The sequence below is a fragment of the Vanellus vanellus genome (genome assembly GCF_965231255.1).
Source record: "Vanellus vanellus genome assembly, chromosome: 14".
Classification (NCBI taxonomy): Eukaryota; Metazoa; Chordata; class Aves; order Charadriiformes; family Charadriidae; genus Vanellus; species Vanellus vanellus.
The window spans coordinates 12,570,107-12,597,485 of record NC_138919.1 but is presented as its reverse complement, the minus strand read 5'-3'; the positions used below and the strand labels follow the sequence as shown (position 1 = coordinate 12,597,485).

General features: G+C 61.7%; 2 protein-coding genes across 2 annotated transcripts in view; one reads left to right on the top strand and one right to left on the bottom strand.

Annotated features, from left to right (window-relative positions):
• The window catches only part of TRAF7 (TNF receptor associated factor 7), a 35,271-nt gene extending 27,382 nt beyond the window's left edge, over positions 1 to 7,889 (top strand). The window contains exons 12-21 of the mRNA XM_082490488.1: positions 991 to 1,039; positions 1,561 to 1,688; positions 2,772 to 2,854; positions 3,275 to 3,314; positions 3,734 to 3,850; positions 5,044 to 5,166; positions 5,983 to 6,102; positions 6,322 to 6,453; positions 6,692 to 6,811; positions 7,062 to 7,889. Coding sequence (XP_082346614.1) covers positions 991 to 1,039; positions 1,561 to 1,688; positions 2,772 to 2,854; positions 3,275 to 3,314; positions 3,734 to 3,850; positions 5,044 to 5,166; positions 5,983 to 6,102; positions 6,322 to 6,453; positions 6,692 to 6,811; positions 7,062 to 7,076 — 927 coding nt within the window. The 3' untranslated portion in view covers positions 7,077 to 7,889. The remainder of the gene's footprint in view (positions 1 to 990; positions 1,040 to 1,560; positions 1,689 to 2,771; positions 2,855 to 3,274; positions 3,315 to 3,733; positions 3,851 to 5,043; positions 5,167 to 5,982; positions 6,103 to 6,321; positions 6,454 to 6,691; positions 6,812 to 7,061) is intronic.
• A 2,554-nt stretch (positions 7,890 to 10,443) lies between these two features.
• Positions 10,444 to 27,379, bottom strand: part of CASKIN1 (CASK interacting protein 1) — a gene marked incomplete at both ends in the record, with an annotated part of 33,051 nt that continues 16,115 nt past the window's right edge. The window contains 20 exons of the mRNA XM_082490472.1: positions 10,444 to 10,540; positions 11,038 to 11,434; positions 11,530 to 13,641; positions 13,720 to 13,858; positions 14,329 to 14,430; positions 14,503 to 14,613; positions 15,054 to 15,151; positions 16,854 to 16,941; positions 18,044 to 18,162; positions 18,319 to 18,426; positions 20,606 to 20,821; positions 22,570 to 22,687; positions 22,774 to 22,868; positions 22,993 to 23,101; positions 23,357 to 23,465; positions 23,545 to 23,675; positions 23,926 to 24,021; positions 24,120 to 24,265; positions 24,352 to 24,449; positions 27,328 to 27,379. Of these exons, the coding sequence (XP_082346598.1) occupies positions 10,444 to 10,540; positions 11,038 to 11,434; positions 11,530 to 13,641; positions 13,720 to 13,858; positions 14,329 to 14,430; positions 14,503 to 14,613; positions 15,054 to 15,151; positions 16,854 to 16,941; positions 18,044 to 18,162; positions 18,319 to 18,426; positions 20,606 to 20,821; positions 22,570 to 22,687; positions 22,774 to 22,868; positions 22,993 to 23,101; positions 23,357 to 23,465; positions 23,545 to 23,675; positions 23,926 to 24,021; positions 24,120 to 24,265; positions 24,352 to 24,449; positions 27,328 to 27,379 (4,541 nt within the window). The remainder of the gene's footprint in view (positions 10,541 to 11,037; positions 11,435 to 11,529; positions 13,642 to 13,719; positions 13,859 to 14,328; positions 14,431 to 14,502; positions 14,614 to 15,053; positions 15,152 to 16,853; positions 16,942 to 18,043; positions 18,163 to 18,318; positions 18,427 to 20,605; positions 20,822 to 22,569; positions 22,688 to 22,773; positions 22,869 to 22,992; positions 23,102 to 23,356; positions 23,466 to 23,544; positions 23,676 to 23,925; positions 24,022 to 24,119; positions 24,266 to 24,351; positions 24,450 to 27,327) is intronic.

The window sequence follows — 27,379 nt, the reverse complement described above, 5'->3', positions numbered from 1 at the left end:
TGCAGTGGGGGGAATCTTTGGGGCTCCCTCCTGCTTGTTGGATCTGCACACTCCAGGTTCGGTTTGCTTTTACTGCAGCTGGGGTCTGATTGAAGGTTTTCTCTAGGCTGAGTTAAAGGCAGCCCAGTGAGCACATTCTGGTCACTGCATCTGAGCTTCTGTTTTATATGTTTCTGCTGTCTTTTCTCCGCCTGTTGCTGCTCTTGAAATGTGTTACCAGAGGAAAGGACCCCAGCAGCAAGGAGAGAGCCCTGTGCTCCAAAGCCTGGGCGCTCGTGGACCTTTTATACTAGCCTGAGACTGGGACAGTATGCCCTTCTCCCTGCCTGCAGAGAAAGCAGGAAGATAAGCAGATCCCTGCTAACAAACTGGGAGTGAGAGCTGTCTCATGATTTTGGACATTATTCAAGCACTGATGAGAGACAGGCATCCCTCCTTAGTTCAGGCAAACTGCATCCCACTGAATGTACTGATCAGGAGGAGCTCACCCTGCTTAGGTAAACCTAAGCATACTAATGAAGAGGGTCTCCATGGATGTAGTAGGGACTGGGCCATGGAGGAGACTACAAAGAGACCTTCCAGTTCTTCTCCAGCAAGGTGGGCTTTGAGAGTCCAGCTGAGCAAGCAGTCCCCATAACCAATTTGATTATTTTTAGCAGTCTGGTGAACGGCAGAGCAAGGACAGTATATTCTGAAAGGTATTTCTGTGCCTGCCTGAATACTGAAGAGTTTAGTGCAGATCTGAGATGCTGTCAGAGAGAGCCCCATGGGCTCTGGAGGGAGGTGACAGAGGGATGTACGCAGAGTCCTCGAGCAGGAGACCTCCAATCAGAGAATGAGTCAGCTGCTGAGGGAAGGCCTTCACAGGGAATCAAGATCTGTCCAAAGGCAAGAGTGGCTTTAGCAGTGGAAGGGGACAGTCTTAAAGCCATGCCCAGGCAGTCTGGTCTTGATGGCTCTGCAGCTCATGTCGCTTGTTCTGTTTTTCAGGATGAGCTCTCCCACATTAATGCTCGGCTCAACATGGGCATCCTTGGATGTGAGTATGCATGCGGTTTTCATCCTCTCAGTCTGGGTTGGGGGTGATGGCCCAATGAGCCCTTTTAGGCAAGGTCACAGATACGCAAAGTAATGGCTGTCTCTGGGTACAGCAGTAGTTTGTTCACAGGGTCACTGCTGCTGCAGGAAGAAAATACTGGTGGGAGAGTTTCCCAGAAGCACTGGCCAAAGAGGGAATCACAGCACTGCAGGGTTATTGGCTGCTAGGTAGAGATGTCAAGTGGACTTTACATCTCTGTCCTCCCTAGGTCCAGCCCAGGAGTTGCATTAGGGAGATGAGTCCTGGGGCTCAAAACAGTGATAAGTTGATGAGCTGTAGGGGTGGGACATGAGACCTTCCAGCCAGACTGGGAGGGTCTCACAGTTCCTTCTGGCCTGCAATAATGTGAAGTGCAAGGAGGACCTGCTGGCCCAGTGCAGGGAGCTCTGTGCCCTCCGAACTCACAGTGACATGGTGCAGCACTATTTTCCCAAGTCTCACCTGCCTTCTTGTTTCTGTAGCCTATGATCCTCAGCAGATCTTCAAGTGCAAGGGGACCTTTGTGGGACACCAGGGCCCTGTCTGGTGTCTGTGCGTTTATTCCATAGGAGACTTGCTCTTCAGTGGCTCTTCAGACAAAACCATTAAGGTAAAAGCTTACCTCTTCTGTGTATCTTCTGCATTTGTAAACGTGCTTCAGGTGGGACAGAAGCTGAGTTGCAGTGTTTGGGGTGGGGGGATGTCACTTCCCAAAGTTACTCCCAAAGAATCTTAAATGGTTCTTTGCAATTATAGTTGGGCAAAATTCTCTGCAAGGAAACATTATGTGGTAGTGAAATCAGGAGATAAATAGTGTTTTTTGCAAGGCCCTGATTAGAATCTTATCCCTGTGGCTGCTGGTTTTGCTTTATATGGTGTTCAGGGTATTCAAACCTATTTTGGATTCTGATTTTATTTTCCCTTGTTATAAAAAGTCATCTTAGAAAAAAAACATTTTTCCCTGATCAGATGTGTCCTTTTTCCATTTTATGGCATGTTTGTTTTTCTTTGTCCTGTTTTCAGTAACTCAAACTGACAGCAGTGCTCCAGTGCAACCTAAACAACAGTTCCCAGTGTCACCGTGTTGGCTCTGGTGGCTGATGGCTAGGCTGGGGAGCCACGTGGGCTGCTGCCACTAGCCCTGGCAGGGGCAGAGTTTTGATTTAGTTTCTTTGACTGATAGCAAGAGCCACATGGAAGAAAATGGACATTGCTGTACTTTATTGAAAGAAAACAGCTCTCTGCCCTGTCCTGGTTGCTCTGGACACCGCATTCCCATGATCCCTCCCTTGAGAGAGTGGTGTCTGCTCAGTGGGGAAAACCTTTGCAGTGGCAGAGGAGGCTGTGCTGTGCCATTGGAGCCTTAGGACGGGGTGTGAATTGCTAAAGCAGGGGCTCAAGAGCTGCTTCTCTGGTTCACTGTGTTGTGTTGGCCTAGGCTGTGAAAGGCAGAGCTGGAGAGGGCTGATGCCTGCTGCTGTCCAGTGCCTCATTAACTTCAACCTGACCCTTTGCAGTAAATTTCCTTTCCTAGACAAGCTTATCTCTGCCTGGGAGCCCGGAAGGCAGGTGCCCAGGTGACAACCTGTTTCCTCATTTCGGTGCTTTTGTGGTTTTGCTGACATCCTGCCCAGGTCCCCAGCTGCTCTGTCTGCCAGTGTGTGACCTTCTGCTGACTTGTGTTTCCTGTTAGGTGTGGGATACCTGTACCACATACAAGTGCCAAAAGACCTTGGAGGGTCACGATGGAATTGTACTGGCTCTCTGCATCCAGGGGTGAGTGGAAAGGGACACCGGCCCCTGCAGGAGAGAGTGGGGAGAGCACTGGGGCTCCTGAGCATGCACTTACAATTCCCCTTCTCAGTCCTGTATGTTCCAAGACTGTGCATGAGAGGCACGTCTTGCCTCTTTGCTTTTTAAAAATCAACAAGGCATGTATCTCTTTGGCCTCCCCACTGTCCTGGCTTCCTTCCCCGGTCACCAGTGGGGTGCCTGGCCTCCTGCTTGAAGGACCGGTCCAGCCTGGCCTCCCCACAAGACCTGGGCTCTGCTCCTGGGGTTGGTGTGTTTAGTCTTGGCCCAGTGAGGCTGTGGGACTGCAGCTCCTTGCCCAGCATGGCGCCTGGGAACGAGCTGGGACCCTGCACTCGTTGCTCTCCCTTGCTGACCTCCGTTTGTTTTCTGGTGACATTACAGGAACAAGCTGTACAGTGGCTCTGCTGACTGCACCATTATTGTGAGTACCCAGGACCCCCTGCTCCGTTTTGCAGTTGGGATGCAGGCCAGCCCCAGGCTGTTGTAGAGCAGGGACCTACATCCTTTTTTCTGTAAGGCTCTTCTGCTGGCAGTGGTGTAAGACTGATAACCCGTGTGTGCTTTATCCACTGCCTTCAGCCAAGTTACTCGTGGGTTGGATTTGGGTGTTTCCTGCAGGCTGGATTTCCCACTCCCTCCTCCTGTGTAGGCAGCAGGAGGCTGGTGCTCTAAGCTGGGACAGGGTGGTCAGTCCTGATCAGACCAGAACTGTGGCTCATAAAAGTGCCCTGTCCTGTCTGTGTTTTTGCCTGTGTGTGATTGCCTGCCTCCAGAGGCAAAGCGGAAGGGCTTCAGCAGAAGGGCCCTGCCCCTCATGGGCATTCTTCTTCTCCTTTGCAGGTCTGGGATATTCAAAACCTGCAGAAAGTGAACACGATCCGAGCACATGACAATCCTGTTTGCACTTTGGTCTCCTCACACAACATGCTGTTCAGCGGCTCTCTCAAAGCCATCAAGGTAGGGCTCTGGGATGGCTCGTTATGGCCTGGTAGGGGACCGATGGTACAAACTGCCAGGCAGTGGTGTCCAAAGAGGAAGAAAGTGGCACTTTGGTGTGTAGATGACCTTGTTACTGTGCTCTCCTGAGCCACACAGAGAAGCACAGCTACACAGAGCAGCCAACACTGCAGAGATTTAGCCTGTGCTCTGTGCTGAAGTCAGAGATGTTCTGGGACCTGGCTGGAAAAACACTTGTTTCTAACAACTCTGCAAACCTGAGACTGCAGGTGGAGTATCTTGGCAGTTCCTGACTGTGTGTGTCCTTGGGCCCCCCACGGACGTGCTCAGACCATTGGGAATTGTGTCTGGGGTTCAGAATTGGCTGGGGATTTAGGCTGCCTGTTTTAAAACCCCTTCCAAAGGATCTTGAATTTGCATTCCTTACCTAAAGCATGCAGAAATCAGGGAACAGCTTTGCAAGTTGCCCTTTAAAGGCTTGGCTAGATTCCCTTGGTTCTGTTTCCAGCTCCTGGTGAGACGGCTTATGGGACCATCCATCTGTAAGAGGGCGCATGCTCTTTTCTTTATCTGGGGCCTGGAGTGCTTCAGCTATCTAGAGAGTGCTCAGGGCTGGAGGAGCAATGAGACAGCACTAAGTAGAAGGAGAATTTGGGGCCTTTTGGTTTTGTTTTTCCCAGCCACTTTCTGCCAGATGAGCCAAGCAGGCTGGTAGCACTGTTTGGAGCAGTGGGTCGAGATCCATCGATCCCTGTGTGCTGGGGGTTTCGGGCAGGGTTTCCCAGGAGCTGTGGGAATGGAGCCTTGTGGGGACAGGCTGGGAGTGGAAGTCCAGAGCAGTTCTTTACTGTAGATTTGGTTTAGGCTTTTCAAGCCCATGGCACTGCTAGGGAAGGGTCTCTGCCAGCGATAATGCAGGCTCCAAGCGAGCTCTCCCAAGCCATCAGGGAACTTGCTTATTCAGCATAGTTATTGTGTGTTTTATCTGGAAGTCAGTGGGTTCAGGCAATTCCCATGACGCAGGAGAGCCAGCATGAAGTTCCCCTTAGTGAGCTGGTAGGGCCTTGCGCTGCCTGGGCAGGGGTGGGCAGCGCCTGGCCTCCGAGCTAGAGGCTGACCTGGTCTGCCCCATCACCGCCCCATCCCACTGAGACTCTCCTTCATGTCTGTGTGTCTGTTTATGCTTTCTGCAGGTCTGGGATATTGTAGGTACCGAGCTCAAACTGAAGAAGGAGCTGACAGGTCTCAATCACTGGGTGCGAGCGCTGGTGGCTTCTCAAAACTATCTCTACAGCGGATCTTACCAAACAATCAAGGTGGGACCCTGAGACTTGTGGCAACTGTAAGCCGTTGGCTCTCCTCATGCCTCTGCGTATCTGTGTTCTGCAGCATGGGTTGGTGGAGCAGGACAAAAGGTAGCTGCTAGGATGTCAGAGCACTGCTGTAGCATTGCTGACACACTAGATTTTACTGCGCTGATTGCATCTTTTCAGGCACAAAGGCTGGGCTCTGGCTGGTCCTTGGGAGCGCAGCTGCTAGGGGATGCTCGCTGAGATAAAACACAGCCTCACAGCCATGGTGCCTCACGCTGCCTCTGCAGCTGCCGCACCGTTATCTGTGCTGACAGTCCTGCTGATAAAAGGAGAAGGTCACTGTCTGGCTGCAGAGTTACCATAAATCTATGTGTAGTTTCTGAAATGCCCTCATCTGTGTTGGCTCAGGCTTTGATGAATAGTTCACCTCTCAGCATCTGGGTGACATAAGAGAATTTGAAGTTTCCCTCCTCAGTGTTAATAAATCCCTGTTAATTTGTCTGCATCAGTTTTTAGTGTTATCAAGAACTGGGTTGTGTGAGCACATGTGTGTTCATAGTTATATACAAAGGGTGTGCAATCTGCACAATTTTTCAGCCTAGATGGTCAAAGCTGGGCAGCTAAATAAGATAGCAGGACTTTGCTCTTCAGTACTGAACATTCCCAGCCGAACAGATTTGTCCTTAAAAACGTGATCTGGGTACATGCGGAGCCAGGCTGACTACAAGTGTGGCTGGAGAAGAGCTTCAAGGGAGCTCCCTCCTGGAGAGGGGTCCCTGCATGGGTCTGATCCTACCTTTGCTCTGGCGTCTTTTTCAGATCTGGGACATCCGCAACTTGGAGTGTGTTCACGTGCTGCAGACATCAGGAGGCAGCGTCTACTCCATCGCTGTGACAAACCACCACATTGTGTGCGGCACCTATGAGAACCTCATCCATGTAAGGGCTGTGGGGCTTGATGCATTTGTTGGTGTGAGGCTGGGGGAGAGGAGCAAGGAGATGGGGACCTGGCTCTGCTGGTCCCCGTTATGGCATACACGGAGCATGGGTGCACAGCACCCACCCTGGAGGTGTGTGTGGAGGTGGAAACACCTCTCAGAGGAGAAGTCAGTCGCCTGCAGCCCAGTGCAATCTCCAAGCCCTGCTCTCCTCCTGCAGGTCTGGGATATAGAGACAAAGGAACAAGTCCGCACACTGACTGGACATGTGGGTACGGTTTACGCCCTTGCTGTCATCTCCACACCGGATCAAACCAAAGTCTTCAGTGCGTCATATGATCGGTCTCTCAGGGTATGTATCCAGGGCTGTGCAGCTGCATCTGTGCATTTGTTAAAACATGGACAGCCTTGAGGAAAAGGGAGGATGGGGGAATCCTCATCCCTGCATGCTATGTGGCCTCCTTCGTGTTTAATTTGTGTCATCTGGCTCAAACCCTGTGGCACTTAGCATCTCCCATCCCTCCTGGTGCTCAGGGTTGTGCCAGAGCCCCATGCTGCTTGCTTGGCTCACACCTCCTGTGTGTCCCTAGGTGTGGAGCATGGACAACATGATCTGTACTCAGACACTGCTGCGACACCAGGGTAGTGTCACTGCCCTCGCAGTCTCCAGGGGCCGCCTCTTCTCCGGCGCCGTGGACAGCACTGTAAAGGTTGGTGTCCTCAGGCTTCTCCTTCATGGTTTGGTCTTTTCCAGTACTAGAACTAGGACATTAAATGAGTTAGGAGCTGTCTTCAAACAAACAAGGGGATCGTTCTAAATGGGTGGGAGGTTTAACTCCTGACAGAGGGTGTTATGGATGCTGGAAGCCCAAATGGAAGCTCCACAAGAGGGTGAAGAAAAGCCCCCAGAGCTGCTCAGAACAGTCACTGCCATGGGTTCCTGTTGTCTCTCCTCCACAGGTCTGGACGTGCTAGCAAGAGCGCCACACTAGTCCTGCACACTGAAAGACCAAAAACTCCTCCCCTCCGTTGGCCTGCTGGGTGACTAACACCACTATGAAGTAACTGCTGCAGCTCCTCTTCGCACCGACCACTGCCTGCGGCTGCCCATCGGCCAGTTCCCCCCACCCACAAGGACCCTGGCCGGCAGCTCTCAGGATGGGTCTGGCCCATGGATGCTCCAGATGTTCCCTCAGATCTGCCATATACGATTGGAAATGCAGAGGACGCCATTGTGGTGCCAGCGCCTTCCGCACTGCAGAGTGCCCTCCTCTGCCTGCATCCCCCCAGCAGGGGAGCATCCTCTGGGGCCAGGGCTGGGGCGGAGATGGGCCTCCAGGCCAGGGCAGCCCCGCAGGGCCCCAGTGCAAATGCAGCACAGCCCTTGGCCAGTGATGGGACTGAATGGTTCAGCTGGTCATGGGCAGGAGCTGGCCTGGCCAGGCGGTGACGCTGGGAGGCTGGTCCCTTTGTAAATGGTAGAACTGAGCATTAGGCCTTGCCCTGGGTTGGGACCCCAACCCCTTTCTGTCTCTAGTATTTAATTTTACTGCCAAGATGTCAGGCTGATCCATCTGGGAAGAGGTGTTTTCTTGAGTAGCCAGGTACGATTTTTATGCCACAGCTAGTTCTCAAATCAAGTAACACAAGCCCATTGTTCACCACCCTGTAATAATGGTCTCCACATTAAAGAGAAAAAGCCTCTGTTGCATTTTTACTCACATTTTCTACTGTTTTTAAGATTGTAATATAGATTTGATTATTTCTTCATTGACAATAAAAGCCGAAAGAGTTGTTCCTGGCCAGCGTGAGTTATTGCAGGCTCTCGACGGGAGCCAGCGGCCAGCACTGGTCCCATGGCAGCTCCTGCCTCCAGCCTGCACCCGTCCACCCCGCAGTTGCTGCCCCGGAGGGGTGCGCACGGCCACGGCACCCACTGAGAAAAATGGGGTGCAGGGACCGGGCACCTTGGCAGGAAGAGCAGTTCCCCACCATTTGGGCTGCCACACACCCTGCAGCACCTCCAGCATTGGCACCCGGCCCGGCCAGGGCAGAGGCACCCAAAGGTGGCCTCGGGCCATGCAGTGCGTACACCCGGCAAGACACGACCACATCACGAGGACCGGCGTGCACCGCAGCATCCGGCACCCACGTGCCCAGCGTGCCAGCATGGCCCAGGACCCCCATGGCCAAATGCCAGCCCCAGCCGCGCAGCAGGAGCCATTGCACGTGATGGCTGATGATTTTTGGACACAAACAGTGGTGGCAGCCCGGCAGGGGTTTTATTTTTTTATTTTTCTTTAAATATTTGTTGCCAGACTTCGTATAGGAGCAAACTTCTTCACAGCACCACGAGCCATCTACTATTCAGAATAGGAAGAATAAGACGAGTAGAGGTGAAATCTAAGCACAGAAGAGCAGGGAGAAGCACCAAGATGCATAGCTTGACAGATGGGATACGATACAGAGTCCATAACTTAATCATAAAAAATATATATATGTATATATCCATCATGTAGAACTTTATGGATTTTTTTTTAGATACATATTTTTTTTTCTTTTCAACAGATATTTTCAGGCGGGTGATTTTTTTTTTGTTATTTTTAAAGTCTTTTTTGTGGTGTTTTTTTTTTTTTAAAGAAATTTCAAAGTTGTGCCAAACACATCTGGATCAGCGACCACAACGGGAGAGACGGGGGGGGGGGGGAGAGAGAGAGAGAGAGAGGGAGAGAAGGGGAGGGAGAGGGAAAAAGAGGGAGAGGAAGGCGGAGGGAGAGACCACTCTGTACGTCTCAAGAAAAGAAAGGAACAGCAACACTTTGTTTTGAAACCACAAGCCAAAAATGCATTCATCAGGACTCAAGCGACTGAACCAGACTCCAACTCCTGTTTATACATGAATATACAGCGGGGCGTCCCGGAGAACGCACACAAGCACACGCACTCCCGCGTGCACACACACCCCCACACACGCGCACACACACACACGCACACCAAACAAATGCCAAAAAAAAATAAAATAAACAAAACCAAAACCTGAAGACACTCCAAAAGAACTGAAACACCTCCAGTATAAGAATTAACAAAAACCTCCATAAAACAAGGCACATCCTTTGAGTTCTTAACGGTGTAAAAATAAAGACGTGACACTGAATCCCAACAGAAAGACCCGAACAGAACTGCTTGCACGTACCTTCCACCCAGAGAAAAGGTAAATATTGTGCTACTCTTAGAATGAGTTTGCCACAAGACACACAGCTTAGTATAATCTAATAGTTTTTTCTCAAGCTAAAATCCAGTTTTCTCTTGATTTCTTTTAAACTGCTTTATATATAATTGCTAATATTTTAAAATCTTTTAAATATATATTTGTTAAAGTTTATTCTTTTTATTATTTTGGGGGTGGGGGAAATCTGGTTTATATCTTTCTCTTTTTTTTTTTTTTCCCCCTCCAATAAATTAATACTTCTTTATAGCTTATCACTGTCCTCTCCCCCGGCGGGGAGGGGGCTGGGCAGGGGCACGTCCCGCTGCCCTCCACCCACACCGCCGAGGGCCCCGAAATGGGGCGTTCGCTCCCCTATTTGCAACCAACGCAAACAAAACCCCCTTCCCACGTCCGAGGCGAAGCCCCCACCAAGGGGAGCCCCCATGGCCGGGCCCCCGCGCCCCTCGGGCAGCGTCCCTCCATGGGGCAGCCCCCAGCCAGGTGCGATGCCGCGGCGGGACCCCGCACCCTGCCCGCCCGCAGCGGACGACGACGGAAAAAGAAAACAGATTTTAAAAAGGAAAATTAAAAAAGGAGCAAAGAAACCCAAGTGCATTTGCCCACCCGGACCCGCCGTCAGCACGGCCACCAGCAAACGCCATCGGCGCCACGCGGCACACCGCTGACGGAGCTGCCGCTGGGGCCACCGCGCCGGGCAGGGCTTGTGCTACATTCGGGCCGCGGCGACCCATGGCGCCGGGGCCGGCAGGGCACAGGTGTGACGGCGGTGGCCACCAGACAGGTAGGTAGAGAGACACCCCCGCCCGAGAGCCCCGGCAGCGGAGGGGGGGATGTTTCGGTCCAGGGCATGTTGCTTTGTTTCTTCTGTTGTTTTGTTTTGTTTTGTTTTGTTTTTTGCTTCTGCAAAAGGGAGTCCTGCCGGAGCCGGCGCCGAGTCCGTGAGCACAATCCTGAGGTATCTTCTTCTTTGTGCAAACCCCGAGGGACGGGATGTCCGGGAGGGGACGGCTGTACAAAGGGGACGGAGGAAGGGCGGCGGGGATGGGGTGGGTCGTGGATCGTTGTGCCCTTGTGCCCACGTAAGCCCTGAGGTTCGCGGGGCCCTGGCGCCCCTCACTCCAGCATGGCGTCCAGCTGGTCCGCCAGGTCGTCGAACATGCTGCCGATGTCATCCAGGATGCTCACGGTGCTCTTCGACTCCACGGTGGAGCTGGGCAAACGGCGGAGCCGGGTCAGTGCCACGCACAGGATGGTGGCACCGCACGGTCCCCTCTGCCCTATGCATGGCCCTCCTGCCCCACTCTGCCCTGCAGTGCTTGGCACTGTGTCCCCAGTGTCACCTCCCCAGCGCAGACCCCAGTGCTACGGCACAGCTCGGGCTATCCCAGCCCCATGATGCTCAGTGTCCTCCGCTGTCACCTTTCCAATGCTCCCCGGTGCACTGACATGCCCAGTTTCCCCTGCCTGTGCTGCTCCAGCACAGCGTCCCCCAAAATCACCTCCCCAACACAGCTCCAGCCGGCAGTGGGCCCTGTGATGCTCTGGCAGTGTCCCTGCAATATCGCCCCCGGCACAGCCCTGCTCCCACCGTGATGGCACAGCTCACGATGCTCATGGCCTCCTGACCCCCCATCGCCATGCAGCTCGATGGCACAGTGCAGCCCCTCACCCACCCCTGGGACCACCGGCCGCCCCGCGCCCCCTTACTCTGCCGCCTGACTGTCCTCCTGCTTGATCTTCTCCTCCACGGCCTGCAGCGCCGCGGCCAGGGACGCGCTCGTCTCCTCCAGCTTCTGTTGCGCCAGCTCAGGGCCGGTGCTGTCAATGGAGGGGCCGGTGATGGTGGAGCGCGGTGGCTTCACTGGCACCTGCTGGGGCTGTGCGCCGGGCGAGAGGGGCTTGGCGGGGCTGGAGCAGAGCGAGGGTGGCGTGCTGGACGGCTTGGCGGTGGTGGCACCCAGCTGCCGGGCGGGGGACGGGGCCGGCGTGGAGCCGGCGCTCACCGACTGGATGGCGGCGTGGGGCTTGGGGGGCTTGGGCGCCGTGGGGGGCGGCACAGGCTTGGGGGACACTGGGGGTGGCGTGCCGTGGACCCGCTTCACCTCTGCGGAGAGAAGGGAAGAGGGGCAGAAGGGCGGCCGGGCCCCCCGGCGGCCGCCCCGGGGAGCTCCCATCCTAGGGGGCTGGCAGGGCACCTACCTGGGCTGCCGGGGCTCGGGATGGGCACCTTTTTGGGGACCGGTGCCGGCGGTCCAGGCACCTTCTGGGGCGGCTGCGTCAGCACAGGCTTAGGGGACACCGGTGGCTTGAAGGGCTTCTTGGGCTCGGTGGGCGGCGGGATGTAGTCGGGGCCATCAGGGCGGGTGGCGGGTGGCGGGGTGGGGGGCGGCTCAGCCCCGCTCAGCTCGGAGGCCGGCCGCCGCTTGACGGTGCCGGTGCCATTCTGGTAGACGGCGAGCGGGGCCGGCTCCAGCGTCGGCTCCTTGTCCTTGGCCTTGGGCCGGCGCTTGACGGTGTCTGACTCGGTGAGGACAAAGCGGACGCCGTCCTGCTGGCTCTGCCTGGCCCGGATCCGCCGCTTGAGCGTGGCGCTGGCCTCCACCTTGGCCAGGTCCCCATGGCGGTGGGCTGGGGACAGCCCCTCACCCGCCTCCCCCCGCGCTGGCCCCAAGGGCCGCGGCCGCTGCTTGATGGTGAGGTTGCCCTCCTCGGCAAAGGGGATGCCGTCCGGTGAGCCGCCACGCTCGACCCGCAGCCGCTCGCTGGGGCCATCAGCACCCGCCTCTGACCGCACGCTGTCAGCGCGCTCGCGGCGGGCGGCTGCCACCAGCCCAGTGACGGGGCCGCTGATGGTCCGGCGCCGGTTCACCACTTCCCCATCCAGCCCGATGGCCTCCTTGTGCTTGACGGTGGCCAGGACAGTGGCCACGCGGGCACGCTCGGGGCTGCCCGGGGGGGGTCCCGGCTGCAGGTAGTAGCCCTCAGGAGCCTTGGCCGGCCCCGGTCCACCGGCCCCATGTGGCTTCTGCAGCGCCAGCGCTCGGGCCCCGCCGCCGATGGAGGACATCTCCAACATGGCCGCGATGCTGCGCACGCTGCCAGCGCTGCCCGTGTCCACGCTGCCGCCCAGGTCGCTGGCCCGCCGCTGCTCCCGGCGGCTGTCCCCCTCAGCAGCCGGGGGCCCAGCGGCCGCCTCCCCCTCCCCCTCCTTGGGGAAGTCCTCGGCCATGCCGGCGCTGGAGATGGCAGAGCTGGAGCGCTTGGGAGGGGGCGGCGGGGGCCCCTTCTTCTTGGGGCGGACGGCAAAGGACTGGCTGCGGTTGACGTTCTTGTCACCGCCGGCGGGTGCCCGCACCGAGTGGCTGCGCCCCACGCGCCGTTGGACGGTGGCATAGGGGCCCGCATCCGGCACCAGCAGCTCGTCCCGCTCCTGCTCGCTGTCGGAGGCGGCGTAGCGGTTCAGGCTGTGCGCCCGCTTCTTCGGCCGCCCCGGCTCCTCCTCGCCCTCGCCCGCCGGCGGCAGGCACAGCACTGGCACTGAGACGGGCAGGACGGGCACCCCCGGGGGCGCCCCCTCACCCTCAGCGGGCTGCGGCAGGACGTAGGCGAAGCCACGGTGGGTGGGCGACTGGGGCAGGGAGCGTGGCGACGCGGGCCGCTCGCCCGGCGGTAGCAGCTGTGGGGTGGGCTTCACCTTGGCGGTGGCGTGGGGCGCCGGTGGGCCCTGCGGGGATGGTGGCCGTGGCTTGCCGGGGGTCTGTGGTGGCGTCAGGTGCCCGGCGGAGGGTGGGAAGGGCTGCCGGGGCTTGCCGGGCACTGGTGGCACGCTGGCACGCTTGACGGGGTGGCCATGGCGGGGTGCGCGCACCTCTTTGGGCGGTGCAGGGGGGCCCTCGGTGGCTCCCTCCGCCAGGTACTCCTGGCTCTTGGAGATGGCAGAGGCTGGGGGGGCCCGGGGGCCGTCTCCCAGCAGCTCCTGCGAGCTGCTCATCAGCCTGGCACGGCCACCAAGCCCCGGGGGCGAATGGTAGCCAGGGGCTGCAGGGTTCACCGCCTTCTCAGGGGGCTCCTCGGGAGCTTCTCCTGTCATGGCCACCTGCAGCTCGCTGCTGAGCTCGCTGTCCTGGAAGGTGGTCATCTTGGGCGACTGGCACTCAGGTGGCTCCGGCGGGGGGGACTCGATGGCCAGCACCTCCGGGCATGCCGCTGCCGCTGCCTTCCTCTTCAGCGTGCCCGGCTCGTACTTGCCCAGCTCAGCACGCTGCAGCTCCGCCAGCTTCTTCACCGCCAGCATCAGCTTCTTCTGGTGGCCTGGGGACACCATGGGGCATCAGCGCCACCGCCAGGGGCTGGGGGCCCCACAGCCAGCGCTGTGGCACAGGACCTTACCCAGCTTGGTGATGCCGATCTCCTGCAGGTCCTCCCAGGTAATGTCGGTGATGAAGTCGATGTTCTCGTAGCCGTTCTCCACTAGCACCTTGTAGTACTGGGACAGGCCGATCATGGAGAGCCACAGCGCCAGGTTGGCCTGGGGTGCGGGGCATGGCTCAGCGCCGGCTCACAGTGAGGTCTGGCCCCGGCACCCCTCGGCACTGCAGCACGCATGGGGTGTCCCCATCCTGCTGGGGGATGGCCCCAGAAGACTTCCCCATCCCCACACTCTCCCTGTGCTCCACAAGCACCCAGGGCCATGCCCAGCCCTGTTCCCATGGGAAGCCCCTTGCCGTGCCCAGCTGATGGGGCAGGAGACATGTTTGGGGGACACACGTGGTGTCCCATCCATGTGGTGACAGCTGCCACCAGCCCGACGGTCCCTGAGCTGTCAGGAGGGACGCACGCAGCTTCCTGACTGCAGGATGTGGGTATCATCTGGGAGCAGTTAGCCAGCTCCCACTCTCGTCCCCCTGTGCCACCCCCTCCCTGGAGGGGACAGGGTGGAGGGAACTAGTTGCCACCCTGGATGTGGCTTCAGCATCCCCAGCCCCACGCAGCCCTTACCGGCTTGTACTCTGGCAGCCATTCAGGGATATTGAGGTTGTTGATCTCGGACGCGATCTTCTTCCTGTGCCCCGGCTTGGTGACGCCGATGGCCGTGAGGTCCTGGAGCAGAGAAGGGAGGGTCAGCGCTACCCCACACTAGCTGTGCCCCCTTCCCTGTGGCACCAGCCTCACCTCTGGCGTCATCCGGCTAATGGTGGTGATGTCGTAGCCGGCGTTGATGAAGTTGGGTGCATAGAGCTGCAGCTGGAACTTGCAGAGCCACTGGTACACGGCCTCCGAGCTCTGGGGCAAGGGACAGCACAGCTCGGGGCAGCCTGGCAGATGGGGACCCGCCACCCTGCCCGTGTCCTCCAGGGCTGTCCCCACACCCATCCACACGCTGGCAGGAGCCCCCAGCTGGGAGCTGGCACCGTGGCGGGGCTGCACGGCCCCATGGCTTGGGGTACCCCAGGCACATGTCTGTCCTCTGGGGGCGTGCAGGGGGCTGGTGCCAGGGAGTTGGGATTTGGGAGGGGCCAGCAGCCGCAGGAATGACTCATGGCGTGGCACAACAGCCCACAGGCACTGCCATCATGGCCAGCACCCACAGCCATGCCAGCCTTGGTGGTCACATCACAGGGCTGCCAAAGCGCCTGCGGCTATGGGTGCATGTGGCTGTGCCCGTGCCCCTCACCGTGTTCCACTGCGGGGCTCCCCACGCCACCCCAGCGCTTCCCACTCACCTTCCCCTCCGACAGCGGCTCCATCTTCTTCAGCTGGGGCTCAGCCGGGGGCTGGGGGGCATACGGGGAGCTGGCCACGCTCTGCGACCGTGACGAACCTGCCAGAGAGGCAGTGGTCAGCGGGGTCAGGGCCACACACCCCCAGGCTCCAGCCAGGCAAAGCGGGGAGCTGAGCCCCTGCCCTGGGTGAGATGGCACAGCCAGGGGCCACGGGCTAGCAGGGCCAGGGCAGGCATGGGTGACCGACAGCCACCTCAGCACAGCAGCACAGGGCTGCCCTGGGACCCTGCTCCCCTGGGATGCGCAGGGGTGGTGCAGGGCACCGTGCCCAGGCACTGCCGGATGGGTCGCAGCCCCTACCGCTGAATCCTGGCGAGGCCAGCTGCATGGGCACGGGGCTCTGCAGGGAACCCAGCCCCCTGTGCCATGGCACACATGGCTGGCTCCCTGGTGCCACGGTGGCTCACCCTGGGCAGCCCGTGCTGTTGCTTTTGCCCACCCACCCAGGGCCAGGTGAGACCCCAGCCCAGCTGGGGGCCGGGGTGCTGCAGTGCCCTCCACCCAGTGCAGCCCTGAGCAGAGGGACCCAGCCGGACCCCTCCAGAGTGGATTTCCCTAGCTGCCCACCTCCCCCCGGGCAGTGGCCAGAAGGGTCCCACTGCCACTTCGGTCCCTGCTTCTCCGGCCATGCCACCAACCCGGGACGGGGCTCGTCCACCCGCTGTGACCTGCAGCGAGGGGCAGGCTGGAGAAGGCAGGCTGGCACAAGCTGCCTCATCCCCCGGGACCCCCACAGAGCCACCCAGGCAGCCCTGCTGCACCCACCCTCCTGCTGGTGCCTTTGCCAGCCCTGGGGGAGACAAGGGCTACCCAGAAATTTCTGCCTCATATTTCTGATCAGGACCAGCAAGAGCAGCCTCTTCCCCTCGGCTGGTAACTGCATCCTCCATGTGTGTGCATCCCCCTCCCCCCCGCTGTGTGTGTGTGTAACCCCCTTCCTCTGTGTGCGTGCATTACCCCCCCCCCCGTGTGTGTGTGTGCATCCTCCTTGCATGTGCATCCTTCTGGCATCTGCATCCCACTTGCGTGGGTTTCCTCCTCACATGTGCATCCCTCTGCCGTGTGCAGCTCCCTCATGTCTGCATCCCACTTGCGTGTGCATCTCTCCAGCATGTGCATCCTCTTCCCCCCCTCCCGTCTCAGGCAACGAGTGCATCCCCCCTCTGTGTGCGCATCTCCCCCCTTCCCAGTTTTCAATCTCCCCCCCTCTGCGTGTGCATCTCCGCAGCTTGGGCATCCCCCGGCACGTTCATCCCCCACGTGTGCATCCTCCTCGCGTGTGCATCTCCCGTCTCCCCCCCCCCGGCCCCCAAAAAAGCATGTGCCTCCCCCGCGGCGTGCGCACCCCCGCGGCATGGCCATGCCCGCCCACAGCCCCCCGGACGACGGTAGCGGTGACGGAGCGGGGGGGGACGACGACGACACCCCAGCTCGGGCTCCGGCAGGGCTGGCGGGGGGCCAGGGAAGGGAAGGGGCCGGGGAGGAGCGCTGCCGCCCCCCGCTCGCCCACGCCCCCCCCCACCCCCACCCCGTCCCCCCATGGGGCCCCCACTAACCGAGGCAGGAGAAGGCCTGGCAGCAGCCGAAAGGCGAGAGAGTCATTTTTTACCCACACGTATTTCTTCTGGCGACGGGTGCCGTGGCAATAAAAAAAAAGACAAATCCCTGGATCCACGGCACGCCCGCGGCAGGGCCAGGGCTCCTCCTGCTCCCGGCAGCCGGGCGGCCGGCGGCACGCACCTGCGGGGATGTCCTGCGCCTTGGCCGGCCCATCGCCCACGGCAGTCTCTTGCGCAGAAGCCTTCTGGGAAAGGACGGTTGCCAGCAGCTGAAAAACACCCCAGAAAGGGGGGGAGAGCAGGCAGGAGTGAGGCGAGCGGGCGGCGGGGGACGGTGGGCGCGTGCTTGCGGGTGCTGCGGGTGCTGCGGCGGCCGCCCCGCCACCAGCCTGGGCGAGGGTGGGCAGGGAGGGGTGCAGCAGATTGGGGCTGCGATGGGGAGAGCAGGAGCAGCACAGATGGTGCTTCGCAGGCGGCGGGAGCCCGCGGCGCCGCGGCACCCCGAATCCAGCCTGACGCATGCCGGCCCCAGGTGCCAGCATGGACTGCAGGAGCTCCCCCCCGCCACCCGCAAAGCAGAGCCCCCCACGGCCGTCAGCACGGTGCTCGGCTCAGGGGCATGCGGACCCCGGTGCCCAGGCTGCTCCGGCGTAACGCAGGCAGGATGCCAGGGGAGGTGGGCTGACGGGTGACTTAGCCCGGGGACGGGACACCCCGGGCTGCCGTGGGCAGCACACAAAGCGCCTGGCAACATGCAGGCGTCAGGGCGCAGCGGGCAATGTGCCGGCGGCGCTGTGCAGTGCGTAACGTGCAGGCAGCAGCGTGGAGTGCGCAGCGGGCAAGGCGCCGGCAGCAGAAGGCAGTGTGTAATCTGCAGTGTGCAATGTGCAGGCGGGCGTGCGCAGCGGGCAGCGTGCTGCAAGCAGCAGGCAGACGGCTCCGTGCAGCGCCGAGCTGCAGTGGGCATCGTGCCGGTGGCAGTGCGCAATGTGCAGCGCAGCGGTGCAGTGCAGTGCGCAAGTGCAGAGGCACCCTCCAAGTGGCAGCAGAGACACGGCGTGCAGCCTCGGCCGGACCCTGCCCACGCCAGCAGCCCTGCAGCCTGGTGGGATTTGTGCCATGGGCATGCCCAGCCAGCAACCAGGGGCCAGCCGGGAGGGGACACGCTGGTGGCCACCATTGGTGACAGCTGCAGCCGGAGGCACACTGCGTGCCGGTAGGACTTCACAGCACCCGGGCGAGCATCAGTCCCAGCAGGGACCACGGGCAGCTGCCAAGGCAGCAAATGCCTGCCCCGGGGCAAGCGCCAGTGCCAGGACTGGAGCAGAGTGACACCGCAGGCCAGCATGGCCACCTCAGGTCCCATCTTACCTTGACGCCTTCAGAGCCAGCGTGCAGGGCATGCGCCCCACTGCCTGCGCTCTGCCCGCTTCCCGAGCTGCGGGCAGACGCCACGCTGCCCGTGCTGCCCAGGCTGCTGCGGTCACCACCTGCGCAGGGAGAGGAGATGCTGTCAGGGCACCGAGCCCCATGGCAGAGCAGGCAGACACCGTGGTGTGGCTATGCCCTGCCAAAGCCACTGCCACGTCCCAGTGCGTGCCCCTCCCAGGGACAGGGAGGGTCCCAGGAGTGCGTGCCCACTGTACCTGCAAAGGGTTTCCGCAGCACCCAGATCTCCTCTGCAGGAGCCGGCGTGGCTGATCCACCCTGCGACGGCGAGAGGTGGGATGGGCTCATGTCAGCCCCGCGGGACCCTTGGTGGCAGAGCAGAGAGAGCAGCCATCAGGCATGCGTGGCTCTGTGCGCTCAGGCTCACAGCGGTGTGGCACGGGGTTAAGCGACACGCGGCCCGTCGCTGCCATACACAAGGAAAACCCCGTAGCAAAGGTGTGGAGTTCCTGGCCACAGCCGTGCCCAGGGATGCCAGCGCTGTCCCGGGAACCTTTCCCCGTCCGAGCAGCTGGTGACAGTGACCAGCCCTGGGACCCTGTCCTGCAGGGCTCCCCCTCGCTGCCACCGGCCAGGGATAGACCCACGGCAGGATGTCCCAGCGCCCCAGCCCAGCCTGGGCAGGGGACGGGAACCATGTCATCCCTGTGGGGGGCAGGACGCGGACATGACCCAGTGTGGGGGAGCAAAGTGAGCTGGGCAAACTTGGGCAGTGGGGAGCAGGGTCCCCACCCCACTGTCCCCTGGCCAAGACGGTGCTGGCATGCCCCTGCGGATGCCTGCACCCACCTGGGGGAGGACACAGGGGCCATGTGGGGCCAGGCTGAACCCCCTGTGCTCCCCAGGGTGCCCTATGGCAGCCAGCAACACACTGGTGACACAGCAGCAGGCAAGAGGATCTGGCCCTCCCGGCAGGGCACGGCTCCAGGGTCACCCCTAAAACACCACTCCTCCACCAGCTCACCCTGCCGGCTGCCCCCACCAGGTCCTGCTCACACCGGGGCCGGCCACGGACACCCAGAGCTGGACAGGACCCGCAGCGAGGGGCTGAGCTCCCCTGATCCTTGTGGCGAGCCCAGGGTTTAAAACAGCATCAGAAGGAGATGGACAATGGCCCCACGAGGCCCCACACCCGGCACCACCGCAGCCCCGCCACCAGCCACCGAGGAGCCCCCCGGCTCAGCCCAGCCCCACTGCCAGCCACCAGGTACGGGGCATCGCCACCCCACCGCTGCCCAGGACGTTTCCGTTCATTAAGCTGCTCGCCCCGTTAGTGGCCGGACGGTAGCAGGGGGTGGATGGTGCAAGGTGATAAATTCACTGAAGGAGCACAAGGGGGAACAAATGGCCACGCCGCAATCAGGACGGGACGTCCTCGCACCGCACGTGCCGTGGTCACACCGAGAGGAGCCTGCGCTGCCCAGGCAGGGGCAAGGCTCTGTGCGACCCAGCGGGGAGAGAAAGCCCTGGGAAAAGTTTTGCCCCCTTGTCCCCAACACTGGCAGATGGGCAATGTCAAGCTGCAAGTGTGGCTGCCCCGGCGCTCTCCCAACACAACCTGCTGTGCCACTGCCACCAGGGCACGTGCAAAGACCCCCAGCCCCGAGACAGCCGGTGGTAGCCCCTGCAGGCACAGCCTGGGCTGCACCCCTGCAACCCGTCCCCCCCCCAAATATCTGCTCTCCAGGCACTCCCGATACATGGACCTGCAGCATCCATCACCTGGCCATGCCACAGGGACGGTCCCCATGGTGCAGCTGGGCACCGCCTGCACTGAGTCAGTCCCGAGAGCATCCCCCATGAAAGCACACCCGGCACCACAGCCCCTTCCCGCTCTGAGCACAGTCCCAACACAGTTAGAGCAACTCACTGGGTGTTGAACCCCCTGCGGGGAGGCTGCAGCGGGCAGAGGGTCCCCACACCCAAAATTCACCTCTCACAGCTCCTGGCCGGGCACCGCGCTGCCCAGCCCTCCCCCGGCACAGAGCTTGGAGAGTGGTTTTGGGGGGTCCCCACGCACCCGGAGAGGGTGGGCAGGAAAGCAGGGACCATGGGCAGATCGCGGAGAGCCAGCAGCATGGCGCTGCATCCAGCCCTGCCCCGCAGCCGGGAACGCCGGGGTGGTGAGGGTGGGATGTGCCGGCAGCGGAGCCACGGGCCACGCAGCGCTAGAGCAGCGTTGGGGAGGGCGTGCAGGGCAGGGGGCCGACGGCATGCATGTGTGCACGCACCTGCACGCACTGCATGCATGCACACACACATGCATGCACACGCCTGCATGCACACACGCGCACATGCACGCAGCAGCCGCACGCGCCCGCCTGCATGCACACACACGCACGCGCTCGCACACGCCTGCACGCGCCCGCGTGCAAACACACCACGGCAAGGGGGAGAGAGGCCGAGCAGAAAGAAAAGACTCGATACACACTTTAAAGGAAAAGAAAGAAATCCATCGAGAGCACGAAGCGAGCGGTGAACTACCTTGTCCGTAACGCGGCTCGTCGGCACTGCTAGGGGAGAGCCTGTGATAGCCAAAGGAACTGAAAAGAGTCTGATGGGAATGTGGTGGTGGAGGTGGAGGTGGAGGCAGGGAATGGAACGGATGGGACGAGGCGTCACCGTTTAGCACAGCAGCCCCGTAAGCCGGGAGCGGGATCTTTTGGTACTGTTGGGGGATTGTTACAGTCTCCCATGAACCTGATAATAAAACATAACAAGAGACAAAATGAAAAGAATCAAAATAATAGAGACACGCTCAGCGCCACCAAAAAAAAAAAAAAAAAAAGAAAAAAAAAGAAAAAAAAAAGGCAAAGAAAAAAAAGAAAAAAAAAAGCAACAAACAAAAAAAGCAACCAAAGGAACGTGGAGAAGCCAAAACCGAGACCCAACCGAAGCGGAGCTGAGCCAAGAAGCAGCAATGGGAGCTCAGCGCACAGCCCGGCCCGGTGGCAGGGTACGGTGTGCGGGCAACATCCCGCAGACCCGCCACAGCTCCCCGGTGGGGCACAGACACCAGCACAGCCCCATGCTTGAGGCAGGAACGTCACCGTGGGGTTCCCGGTGCTGTGGGGCACCCACAGCCAGGCTGCCGGGGGTCCTGCTCCCCGTGAGAGCATCCTGGGAGGAGGCAGGCTGCCGGCAGGGCTGGGCTGGGGGCTGCAGTGCCAGCACCCCCGTGCCTAGCCGGCCAAGAGCCGGTGCGACCACCGCCTGCGCCCCATGCTGCCGCCCCGCTGCACGGCGCCCAGGGCTGCAGCTGATGGGATGGCAATGAAAACCCACACCCCGGCAAACCTCGCCGCGGAGCCAGCTGCATCCCGGGAGCCACGGACCTCATCCCTGCGCTACCGGCACACGACCAACACGCGGACAGCGGCTCTGCCCCTGCCTATCCAGCACATGGCACCTCCGCAGCCTCCACAGCCGGTGCGGCAGTGCCGGGCAGCCAGCAGGCACTCATGCCGCTGCTCCCTTGGGATCTCATTCGAGTGCTGCCATTCCTTGCCCGCGCCCCACGGATGTGGCTGCCCCCAAGATGACACAGAGCTTGGGCAGCATGCGGCTGCCGGGGAGGGAACAAGCCGGTCAGTGCGGGGCCTTTCAACGCTGCCCGCAGAGGCCCCATCACACTGCTCCTGGCAGCGCACAGGGTTACAGGCCATGCCGGGGGAACGTGCACCCCACCGGGAGCCTATAGGGATGGGAATGGGATAGGCACAGGCGGCTGCAAGGCAGGGGAGCAGGGTCTGATCCCTGAGCCTGCCCATGGCCAGGGAAAGGGACCGCGTGGGGCAGTGCCAGGCCCCTGGCACCGGTCCCCAGCCCTCCTACTCAGACCCTGAACAGGAGGTCCCCTGGCCCCATCGCTGTGCCATCACCCCCAAACTGCAGTAACAGCCCCATGCATCGACCTCCCAGTGCCACAAATGCCTCCTCCAGTCCAACACCAGCCTGGCACCGGGGCTGCCCCATGAGCACCCCAGGGCTGCCAGGACCGACCCCACCGGCACAATGGGGACACTGACCCCACACACTTGATGGGGACACTAGCCCCACATGCACGATGGGGACACCATCCCCATGCACTTCACGAGGCACCGACCCCACATGCACGATGGGGACACCAACCCCACACACTCGATGGGGACACCGACCCCGCATAGTTGATGGGTGCAGTGACCCCGCACGCTCGATGGGGACACTGACCCTACATGCACAAAGGGGACACTGACCCTACAGGGGGTCACATGCTCAAAGGCACCATCCCCATGCACACAACAGGGACACTGACCCCACGTGCACAAAGGGGGCATCGCCCCGGCTTGGCTTCACCATCTGCACCCCCGACACCCCGGGCACCGCCAGACCAAAATGGGGATCCCTGGGGCAGCGAGTTTGGGAGCAGCCCTGAGGGCGGAGGTTGGGGCGGGGGGGGGATTATTTGCCTGTTCGTTTGCTTATGGCCTCCACGAGGCTGGAGGGGAAGTAGCCCACGCGGTCGTTGCCGGTCCGGTTGTCGTGAATGCAGCCCTTCCAGCGCCCGTCCGCGTGCTGCTCCAGCACCTGCGGGCAGGGGCCGGGTCAGGGGCCAGCGCCGCCATCGGGGCGCCACCTCGCCCCCCCAGACCCCCTGTCCAAGCCACACTCACAGTGATGACGTCACCGGCTTTCACGTTGAGGCTGGTCAGGTCGTAGTTGTTGCAATAGTCCTTGACGGCCCGGACCTGCAGAGCGGCGGAGGCGTCTGCGGGGACAGATCGGGAACGTCGCCGGCTGCCCAGCCCTGCCGTGGGGGCTGTCACCCCCAGCCTGGCATCTCCCCCAGCTCCAGTGCAGCCGCCCCGTGCCCCCCACCAGCCCCCCCTTACCCCGCAGCATCTGCTTGATCTCCTTGCTGGCCTGGCTGGTGGTGAACTGGTTGACAATGTCCAGAGCTGTCTGGTTGTAGGTGTTCCTGACGTGGGCGTTGATCCCGCTCTGCAACAGCAGGGAGAGGGCTCGGGAGGAGGCTGCCTCTCACCCCGCCACCCCCCCAGGGCCCCCCCCAGGCCACCCCGAGACCAGCGGCTGGAGGACACAGCTCGCTGCCTTGGTGGGTCCTCCTCGGGACCCTCACCCCCATTCCCCTGGAGATGGGCACATGCTGCTCCGCACCCCTGGCCGTGGGGTCTCTCCCTTCCCACAGCCCTTCCCTGGGCTGGAGGTATCCAGGGGTGTCGGGGGGGGGCTTACATCCAGCAGCAGCCGCACCACATCCGTCTTGCCGCAGAGGGCCGCCTCGTGCAGCGCCGTGCCCGCCTTGGTTTGCCGGTTGATGTCGATGCCAGCCTGCAGCAGGAGCCTGCGGGCAAACAGCGGGGTCAGAGAGACCGGGAAGCAGGGGGAGAACCGGCACTGCCCTCCCTGCCCCCGGCACCCACCGGATGATGTCGATGTGGCCGTTCTTGGCAGCGAGGTGCAGGGGGCTGGTGCCGTTGGGGTCGGTGGCGTCCCCCGGCTTGGGCTCCAGCAGCGCCGCGCACATGTTGCTGTTCAGGAGCAGTTGGACCACCTGGCTCAGCAAACACAGACGGAGCAGGGCTGCAAGGGCGGCTCAGCCGCCTGCCGGGGCTGCGCCCCCCCGGCCCCCGCCTCCCCTCCCTGCTCTACCTTCCTCCAGTAGCCCGAGATCCCCCACTGCCATCCCTCCCAGGGGCTGCCCTGTGCCCCCCCCCCGGCTGCTCCAGCACCCCAGGGACCTCACCGTGCCCCCGTCCCCTCCCAGTCTTCCTCTCGGGGGTCCCAGCACTGCAAGGACTTACCCCGACCCGGCCAAACTCGCACGCCAGGTCCAGGGGTGTCTTGCCTGAATTGTCCATGATGCAGGGGTTGGACTGGTGCTGCAGGAGCATCTCCGACTGCAGAGGAGCGAGACCCCCAGCTCAATGAGGGCAAGGAGGGTGGCACAGCCCCCCTCCCCCGCCACCGCTGTGCCCCGCCGCTGGCCCCACCGTACCACGTCGTAGTGCCCGTGCTGTGCTGCCAGGTGCAGGGGGATCTGCCCCTCGTCTGATGGGATGTTCACAGAGGAACCTGCTTTCAGTACCATTTTCATGGGCTCCTTCTTGCCTTGCCAAGCCGCGTAGTGCAGGGGCCGCATACCTGCGGGTGGGCAGGACAGGCATGCCGTCAGCCCCCCGGCAGCCTGCAGAAGGGTGGGGGGCTGTGGCCAGGACCCCAGGACTCACCTTTGTTGTCCTTGATGTCCACCGCAGCCTGTGCCTCCAGCAGCAGCGAGATGAGCTCCGTGTTGCCGTTGAGCGCCGCATGGTGCAGAGCTGAGAACCTGGGGACCGGCTGTGGTGTCAGGGGTCCTATGTCCCTGTCCCCTCTGCAGCCCCACCATCCCCTGCCCAGCAGCGTGGTCTTGAACCCGTACCAACCACAGCACCCCAGGGCGCCTGCTCTGCCTCCCGCAGCCCCCCATGTGCACATGTCCCCCAGCTCCCTGGGCAAACCCACCTCTGCCTCCATGGGCACCCAGAGAAAGTTGCCACCGGGACCAGCCGTGGCCAAGCCATGAGCCAAGCCAGGAGCCGGCCATGTCCTGGTGTGCACCAAGGGCCAGAGGGTGGGATGTGCCAGGGCAGATGGGGGGTTTCTCTCCAGCCCATCACTTTATTTAGCTTTCCTGGGGTGCTGCAGCCACAGGACAGACCTCCCCTCCCCCCTCCCCCCCCCCCAGCCCATACGGTGGGATGTAGGGCTGGGGATGCCACCACGCTGGGAGCAGGGGCTGGTGGGTCTGATCTGGGGATGCTGGAGCAAGATGGACACAGGTGAAACACTCCCTTGGGTTACTGAGACCCCATGGGGCTGGAGGTGATGGGCAGGGGGGAGGCATGGAGGGGAAGGTCCCAGCAAGGGTGGGGGGTGCCAGGCAGCCATCCTCCCTGCTGACCCATTTCCCCCAGCCTGGCCCCGGGCAGCACGACCACGGGCACCGGCGCGGGGGGTCCAGGCTGCCAGATGGCAGTGATGCCCCCGTTGGGTGTTGGCTTTGCCGTGGGGTGGGGAAAACCCCTGGCACCGTACCCCACTTTGCTTTTGCAGCACCCGTGACCGGCCAAACTGGGAGGCTCGTTGCTGGGAAGGAGGCCAGGAGCTGACCTACTTGCTGCTCCTGGCGGCAGCATCCTCCCCGCAGCTGCGCTTGTGCCTGTCACCCTGCCGTTCCGGGCCCCAGTCACACTCAGCGTCTCCATCCCATCTCTGGGGCCACCCCAGAGTCACTGATGCTCAAAAATGGACTGCGGACCCCAGTGGGACCTGCTGGACCCCGCGGCTACCTGGTGCCTGAGAAGTGGGCAGTGGGATCGCGATCCCGTCTGCCCCCCATCACCAGGACCCCAAGCTGAGGAGGGGGACATGTGCCCGCTGGGGACCACGCTTCGGCCACCATGCTCCCCACGGAGCTGCCGCATGCAATCCCCTGGCAGGGAGCGGCGATGCGAGCAGACAGCTCGCGCAGGAGGCCGATCCCCAACGTCTGCCTGGGAAATGTCAACATTTTCCGCTCCAGCGCCCTGCTCAAATCCGCTCAAGATGGTGCAAATCGCAGCCCCCCCCCAGGGCTGCCTCAGGGGCTTCCCCCGGCATGGCCCAGCCAGCTTCAAAGGCCACACATCACACGGGACACCGTCCCCCAGGCAAGCGCGGGAACACCAGCATGGTGCTTGCCCATGGCGCCCACCAGCCCGGGAAACAGCAAGCACAGCAGAGATGGGGAAACTGAGGCACGGCACTGAGGCTGGCTGAGCTGTCACAGCACGCCAGCAGCAGAACGGAGCACACATTGGCTGCAGCCTGGGTCTGACCTGCGCGTTCCTGGGGGATGATCCTTTCCAGGAGCAGCGCTGGAGGCTGGAGGTGGCTCCTCTGCTGCAGGGCTGCTCCTGCACGGGCCAAGCTGGCCAGTAGCCCCAGGCAGGGCATGAGCAGGGGCCCAGCCTGCAGTTTTCAACTGCTGTCCCAGCCCTGCTGCAACGCACAGCCCTCTGGTGACCTGCCGGCTCCGGCAGCCACTGCCTGAGGTGGTCCGTGGGGTGATGCAGCCCCTCACCCTGCCCACATCGCATCCTCCAGCCCCTGCCCTGCGCAGGCAGTGCCACGCACCCGCCCCACCGCTGGCCAGTATACCCACACGCTCCCACCGCCGTGCACGCACGCTCGCGCACACAGGCACGCTTGCATGCACATGCACTCAGCTGCACATCCGCACGCTTGCATGCACCCGTGCAGGCACACACGTGCACAGGCGCAGGCTGCTGGACCCGATGTGTCGGCGGGTACCAGGGGATGCCCGCTGCCACCGTCCCGGTACTGGGGCCCTGCTCGGGGGTGAGGATGAGGAGGGACGCAGACTGCTGCGGCTGTGCATCCCCAGGGTGTGCCCTCTCGTTCCTCACCCCATCCAACCCTTCCACTCACGTGCCATTTCCACAGCCACAGCAGAGCTGTCCCCAGAGACCAACCAGCATCGCGGAGCCCCATGTCCTGCTGCCCCGCAGGGCAGGGGGAGCCGGGGGGGCACAGGGGATGGCTGCTGCCCATCCCTGCAAGCATCACTCCCTGCTCCCACCGCAGCCCCCCCTCCTCCTCGGGGCTCCGGCTGCCTTCCTGTGCCGGCAGCCTCATTAGCGTGATTAACGGGTAGTGAGCCTGCGGCCCCCTTCCCTGCTCCTCCCCGCCTGTTGGATGCCGGCTGCGAAGCGGCGCCCCAGTGGCACAGCCCGGTGGGGTCACGGCTCGCCCGCTCGGTGCCCTGTGGGGCTGCTCCCTGCACAGCACCTGCAGAGCCCCAAGCCCGTGGCAACAGCAGGGAGGAGGCCGGTGAGACGTGGGGGACAGCTCTTCCTCTGCCTTTCAGACCTCACCTCCCACCTCTGATGCCCACAGCGGCAACCCCACCGGCTCAGGGGCGCAGGCAGGGCTCAACCGCGCTGGCTAATGCCCATCCAGACCCCGGCTGCATGACTGCATCGCTGCACAGCCGACGTGCCCACAGAGATGCATGACATTCCTGCTCACTGCACTGATCCCCGGGCACGTGCTCCCCCTGCTCCCCACAGCACGTGCACCCCGGCTCGTGGCACCCCACGGCACGCACACCCTTGCCCACGCACCCCACCGCGCGCACGCCCAGGCGCAGGGCTCCCACTCACCCGTCGGTGTCTTGGAAGTTGACGTTGACTCTTTTTGCTGATCCGAGGAGCT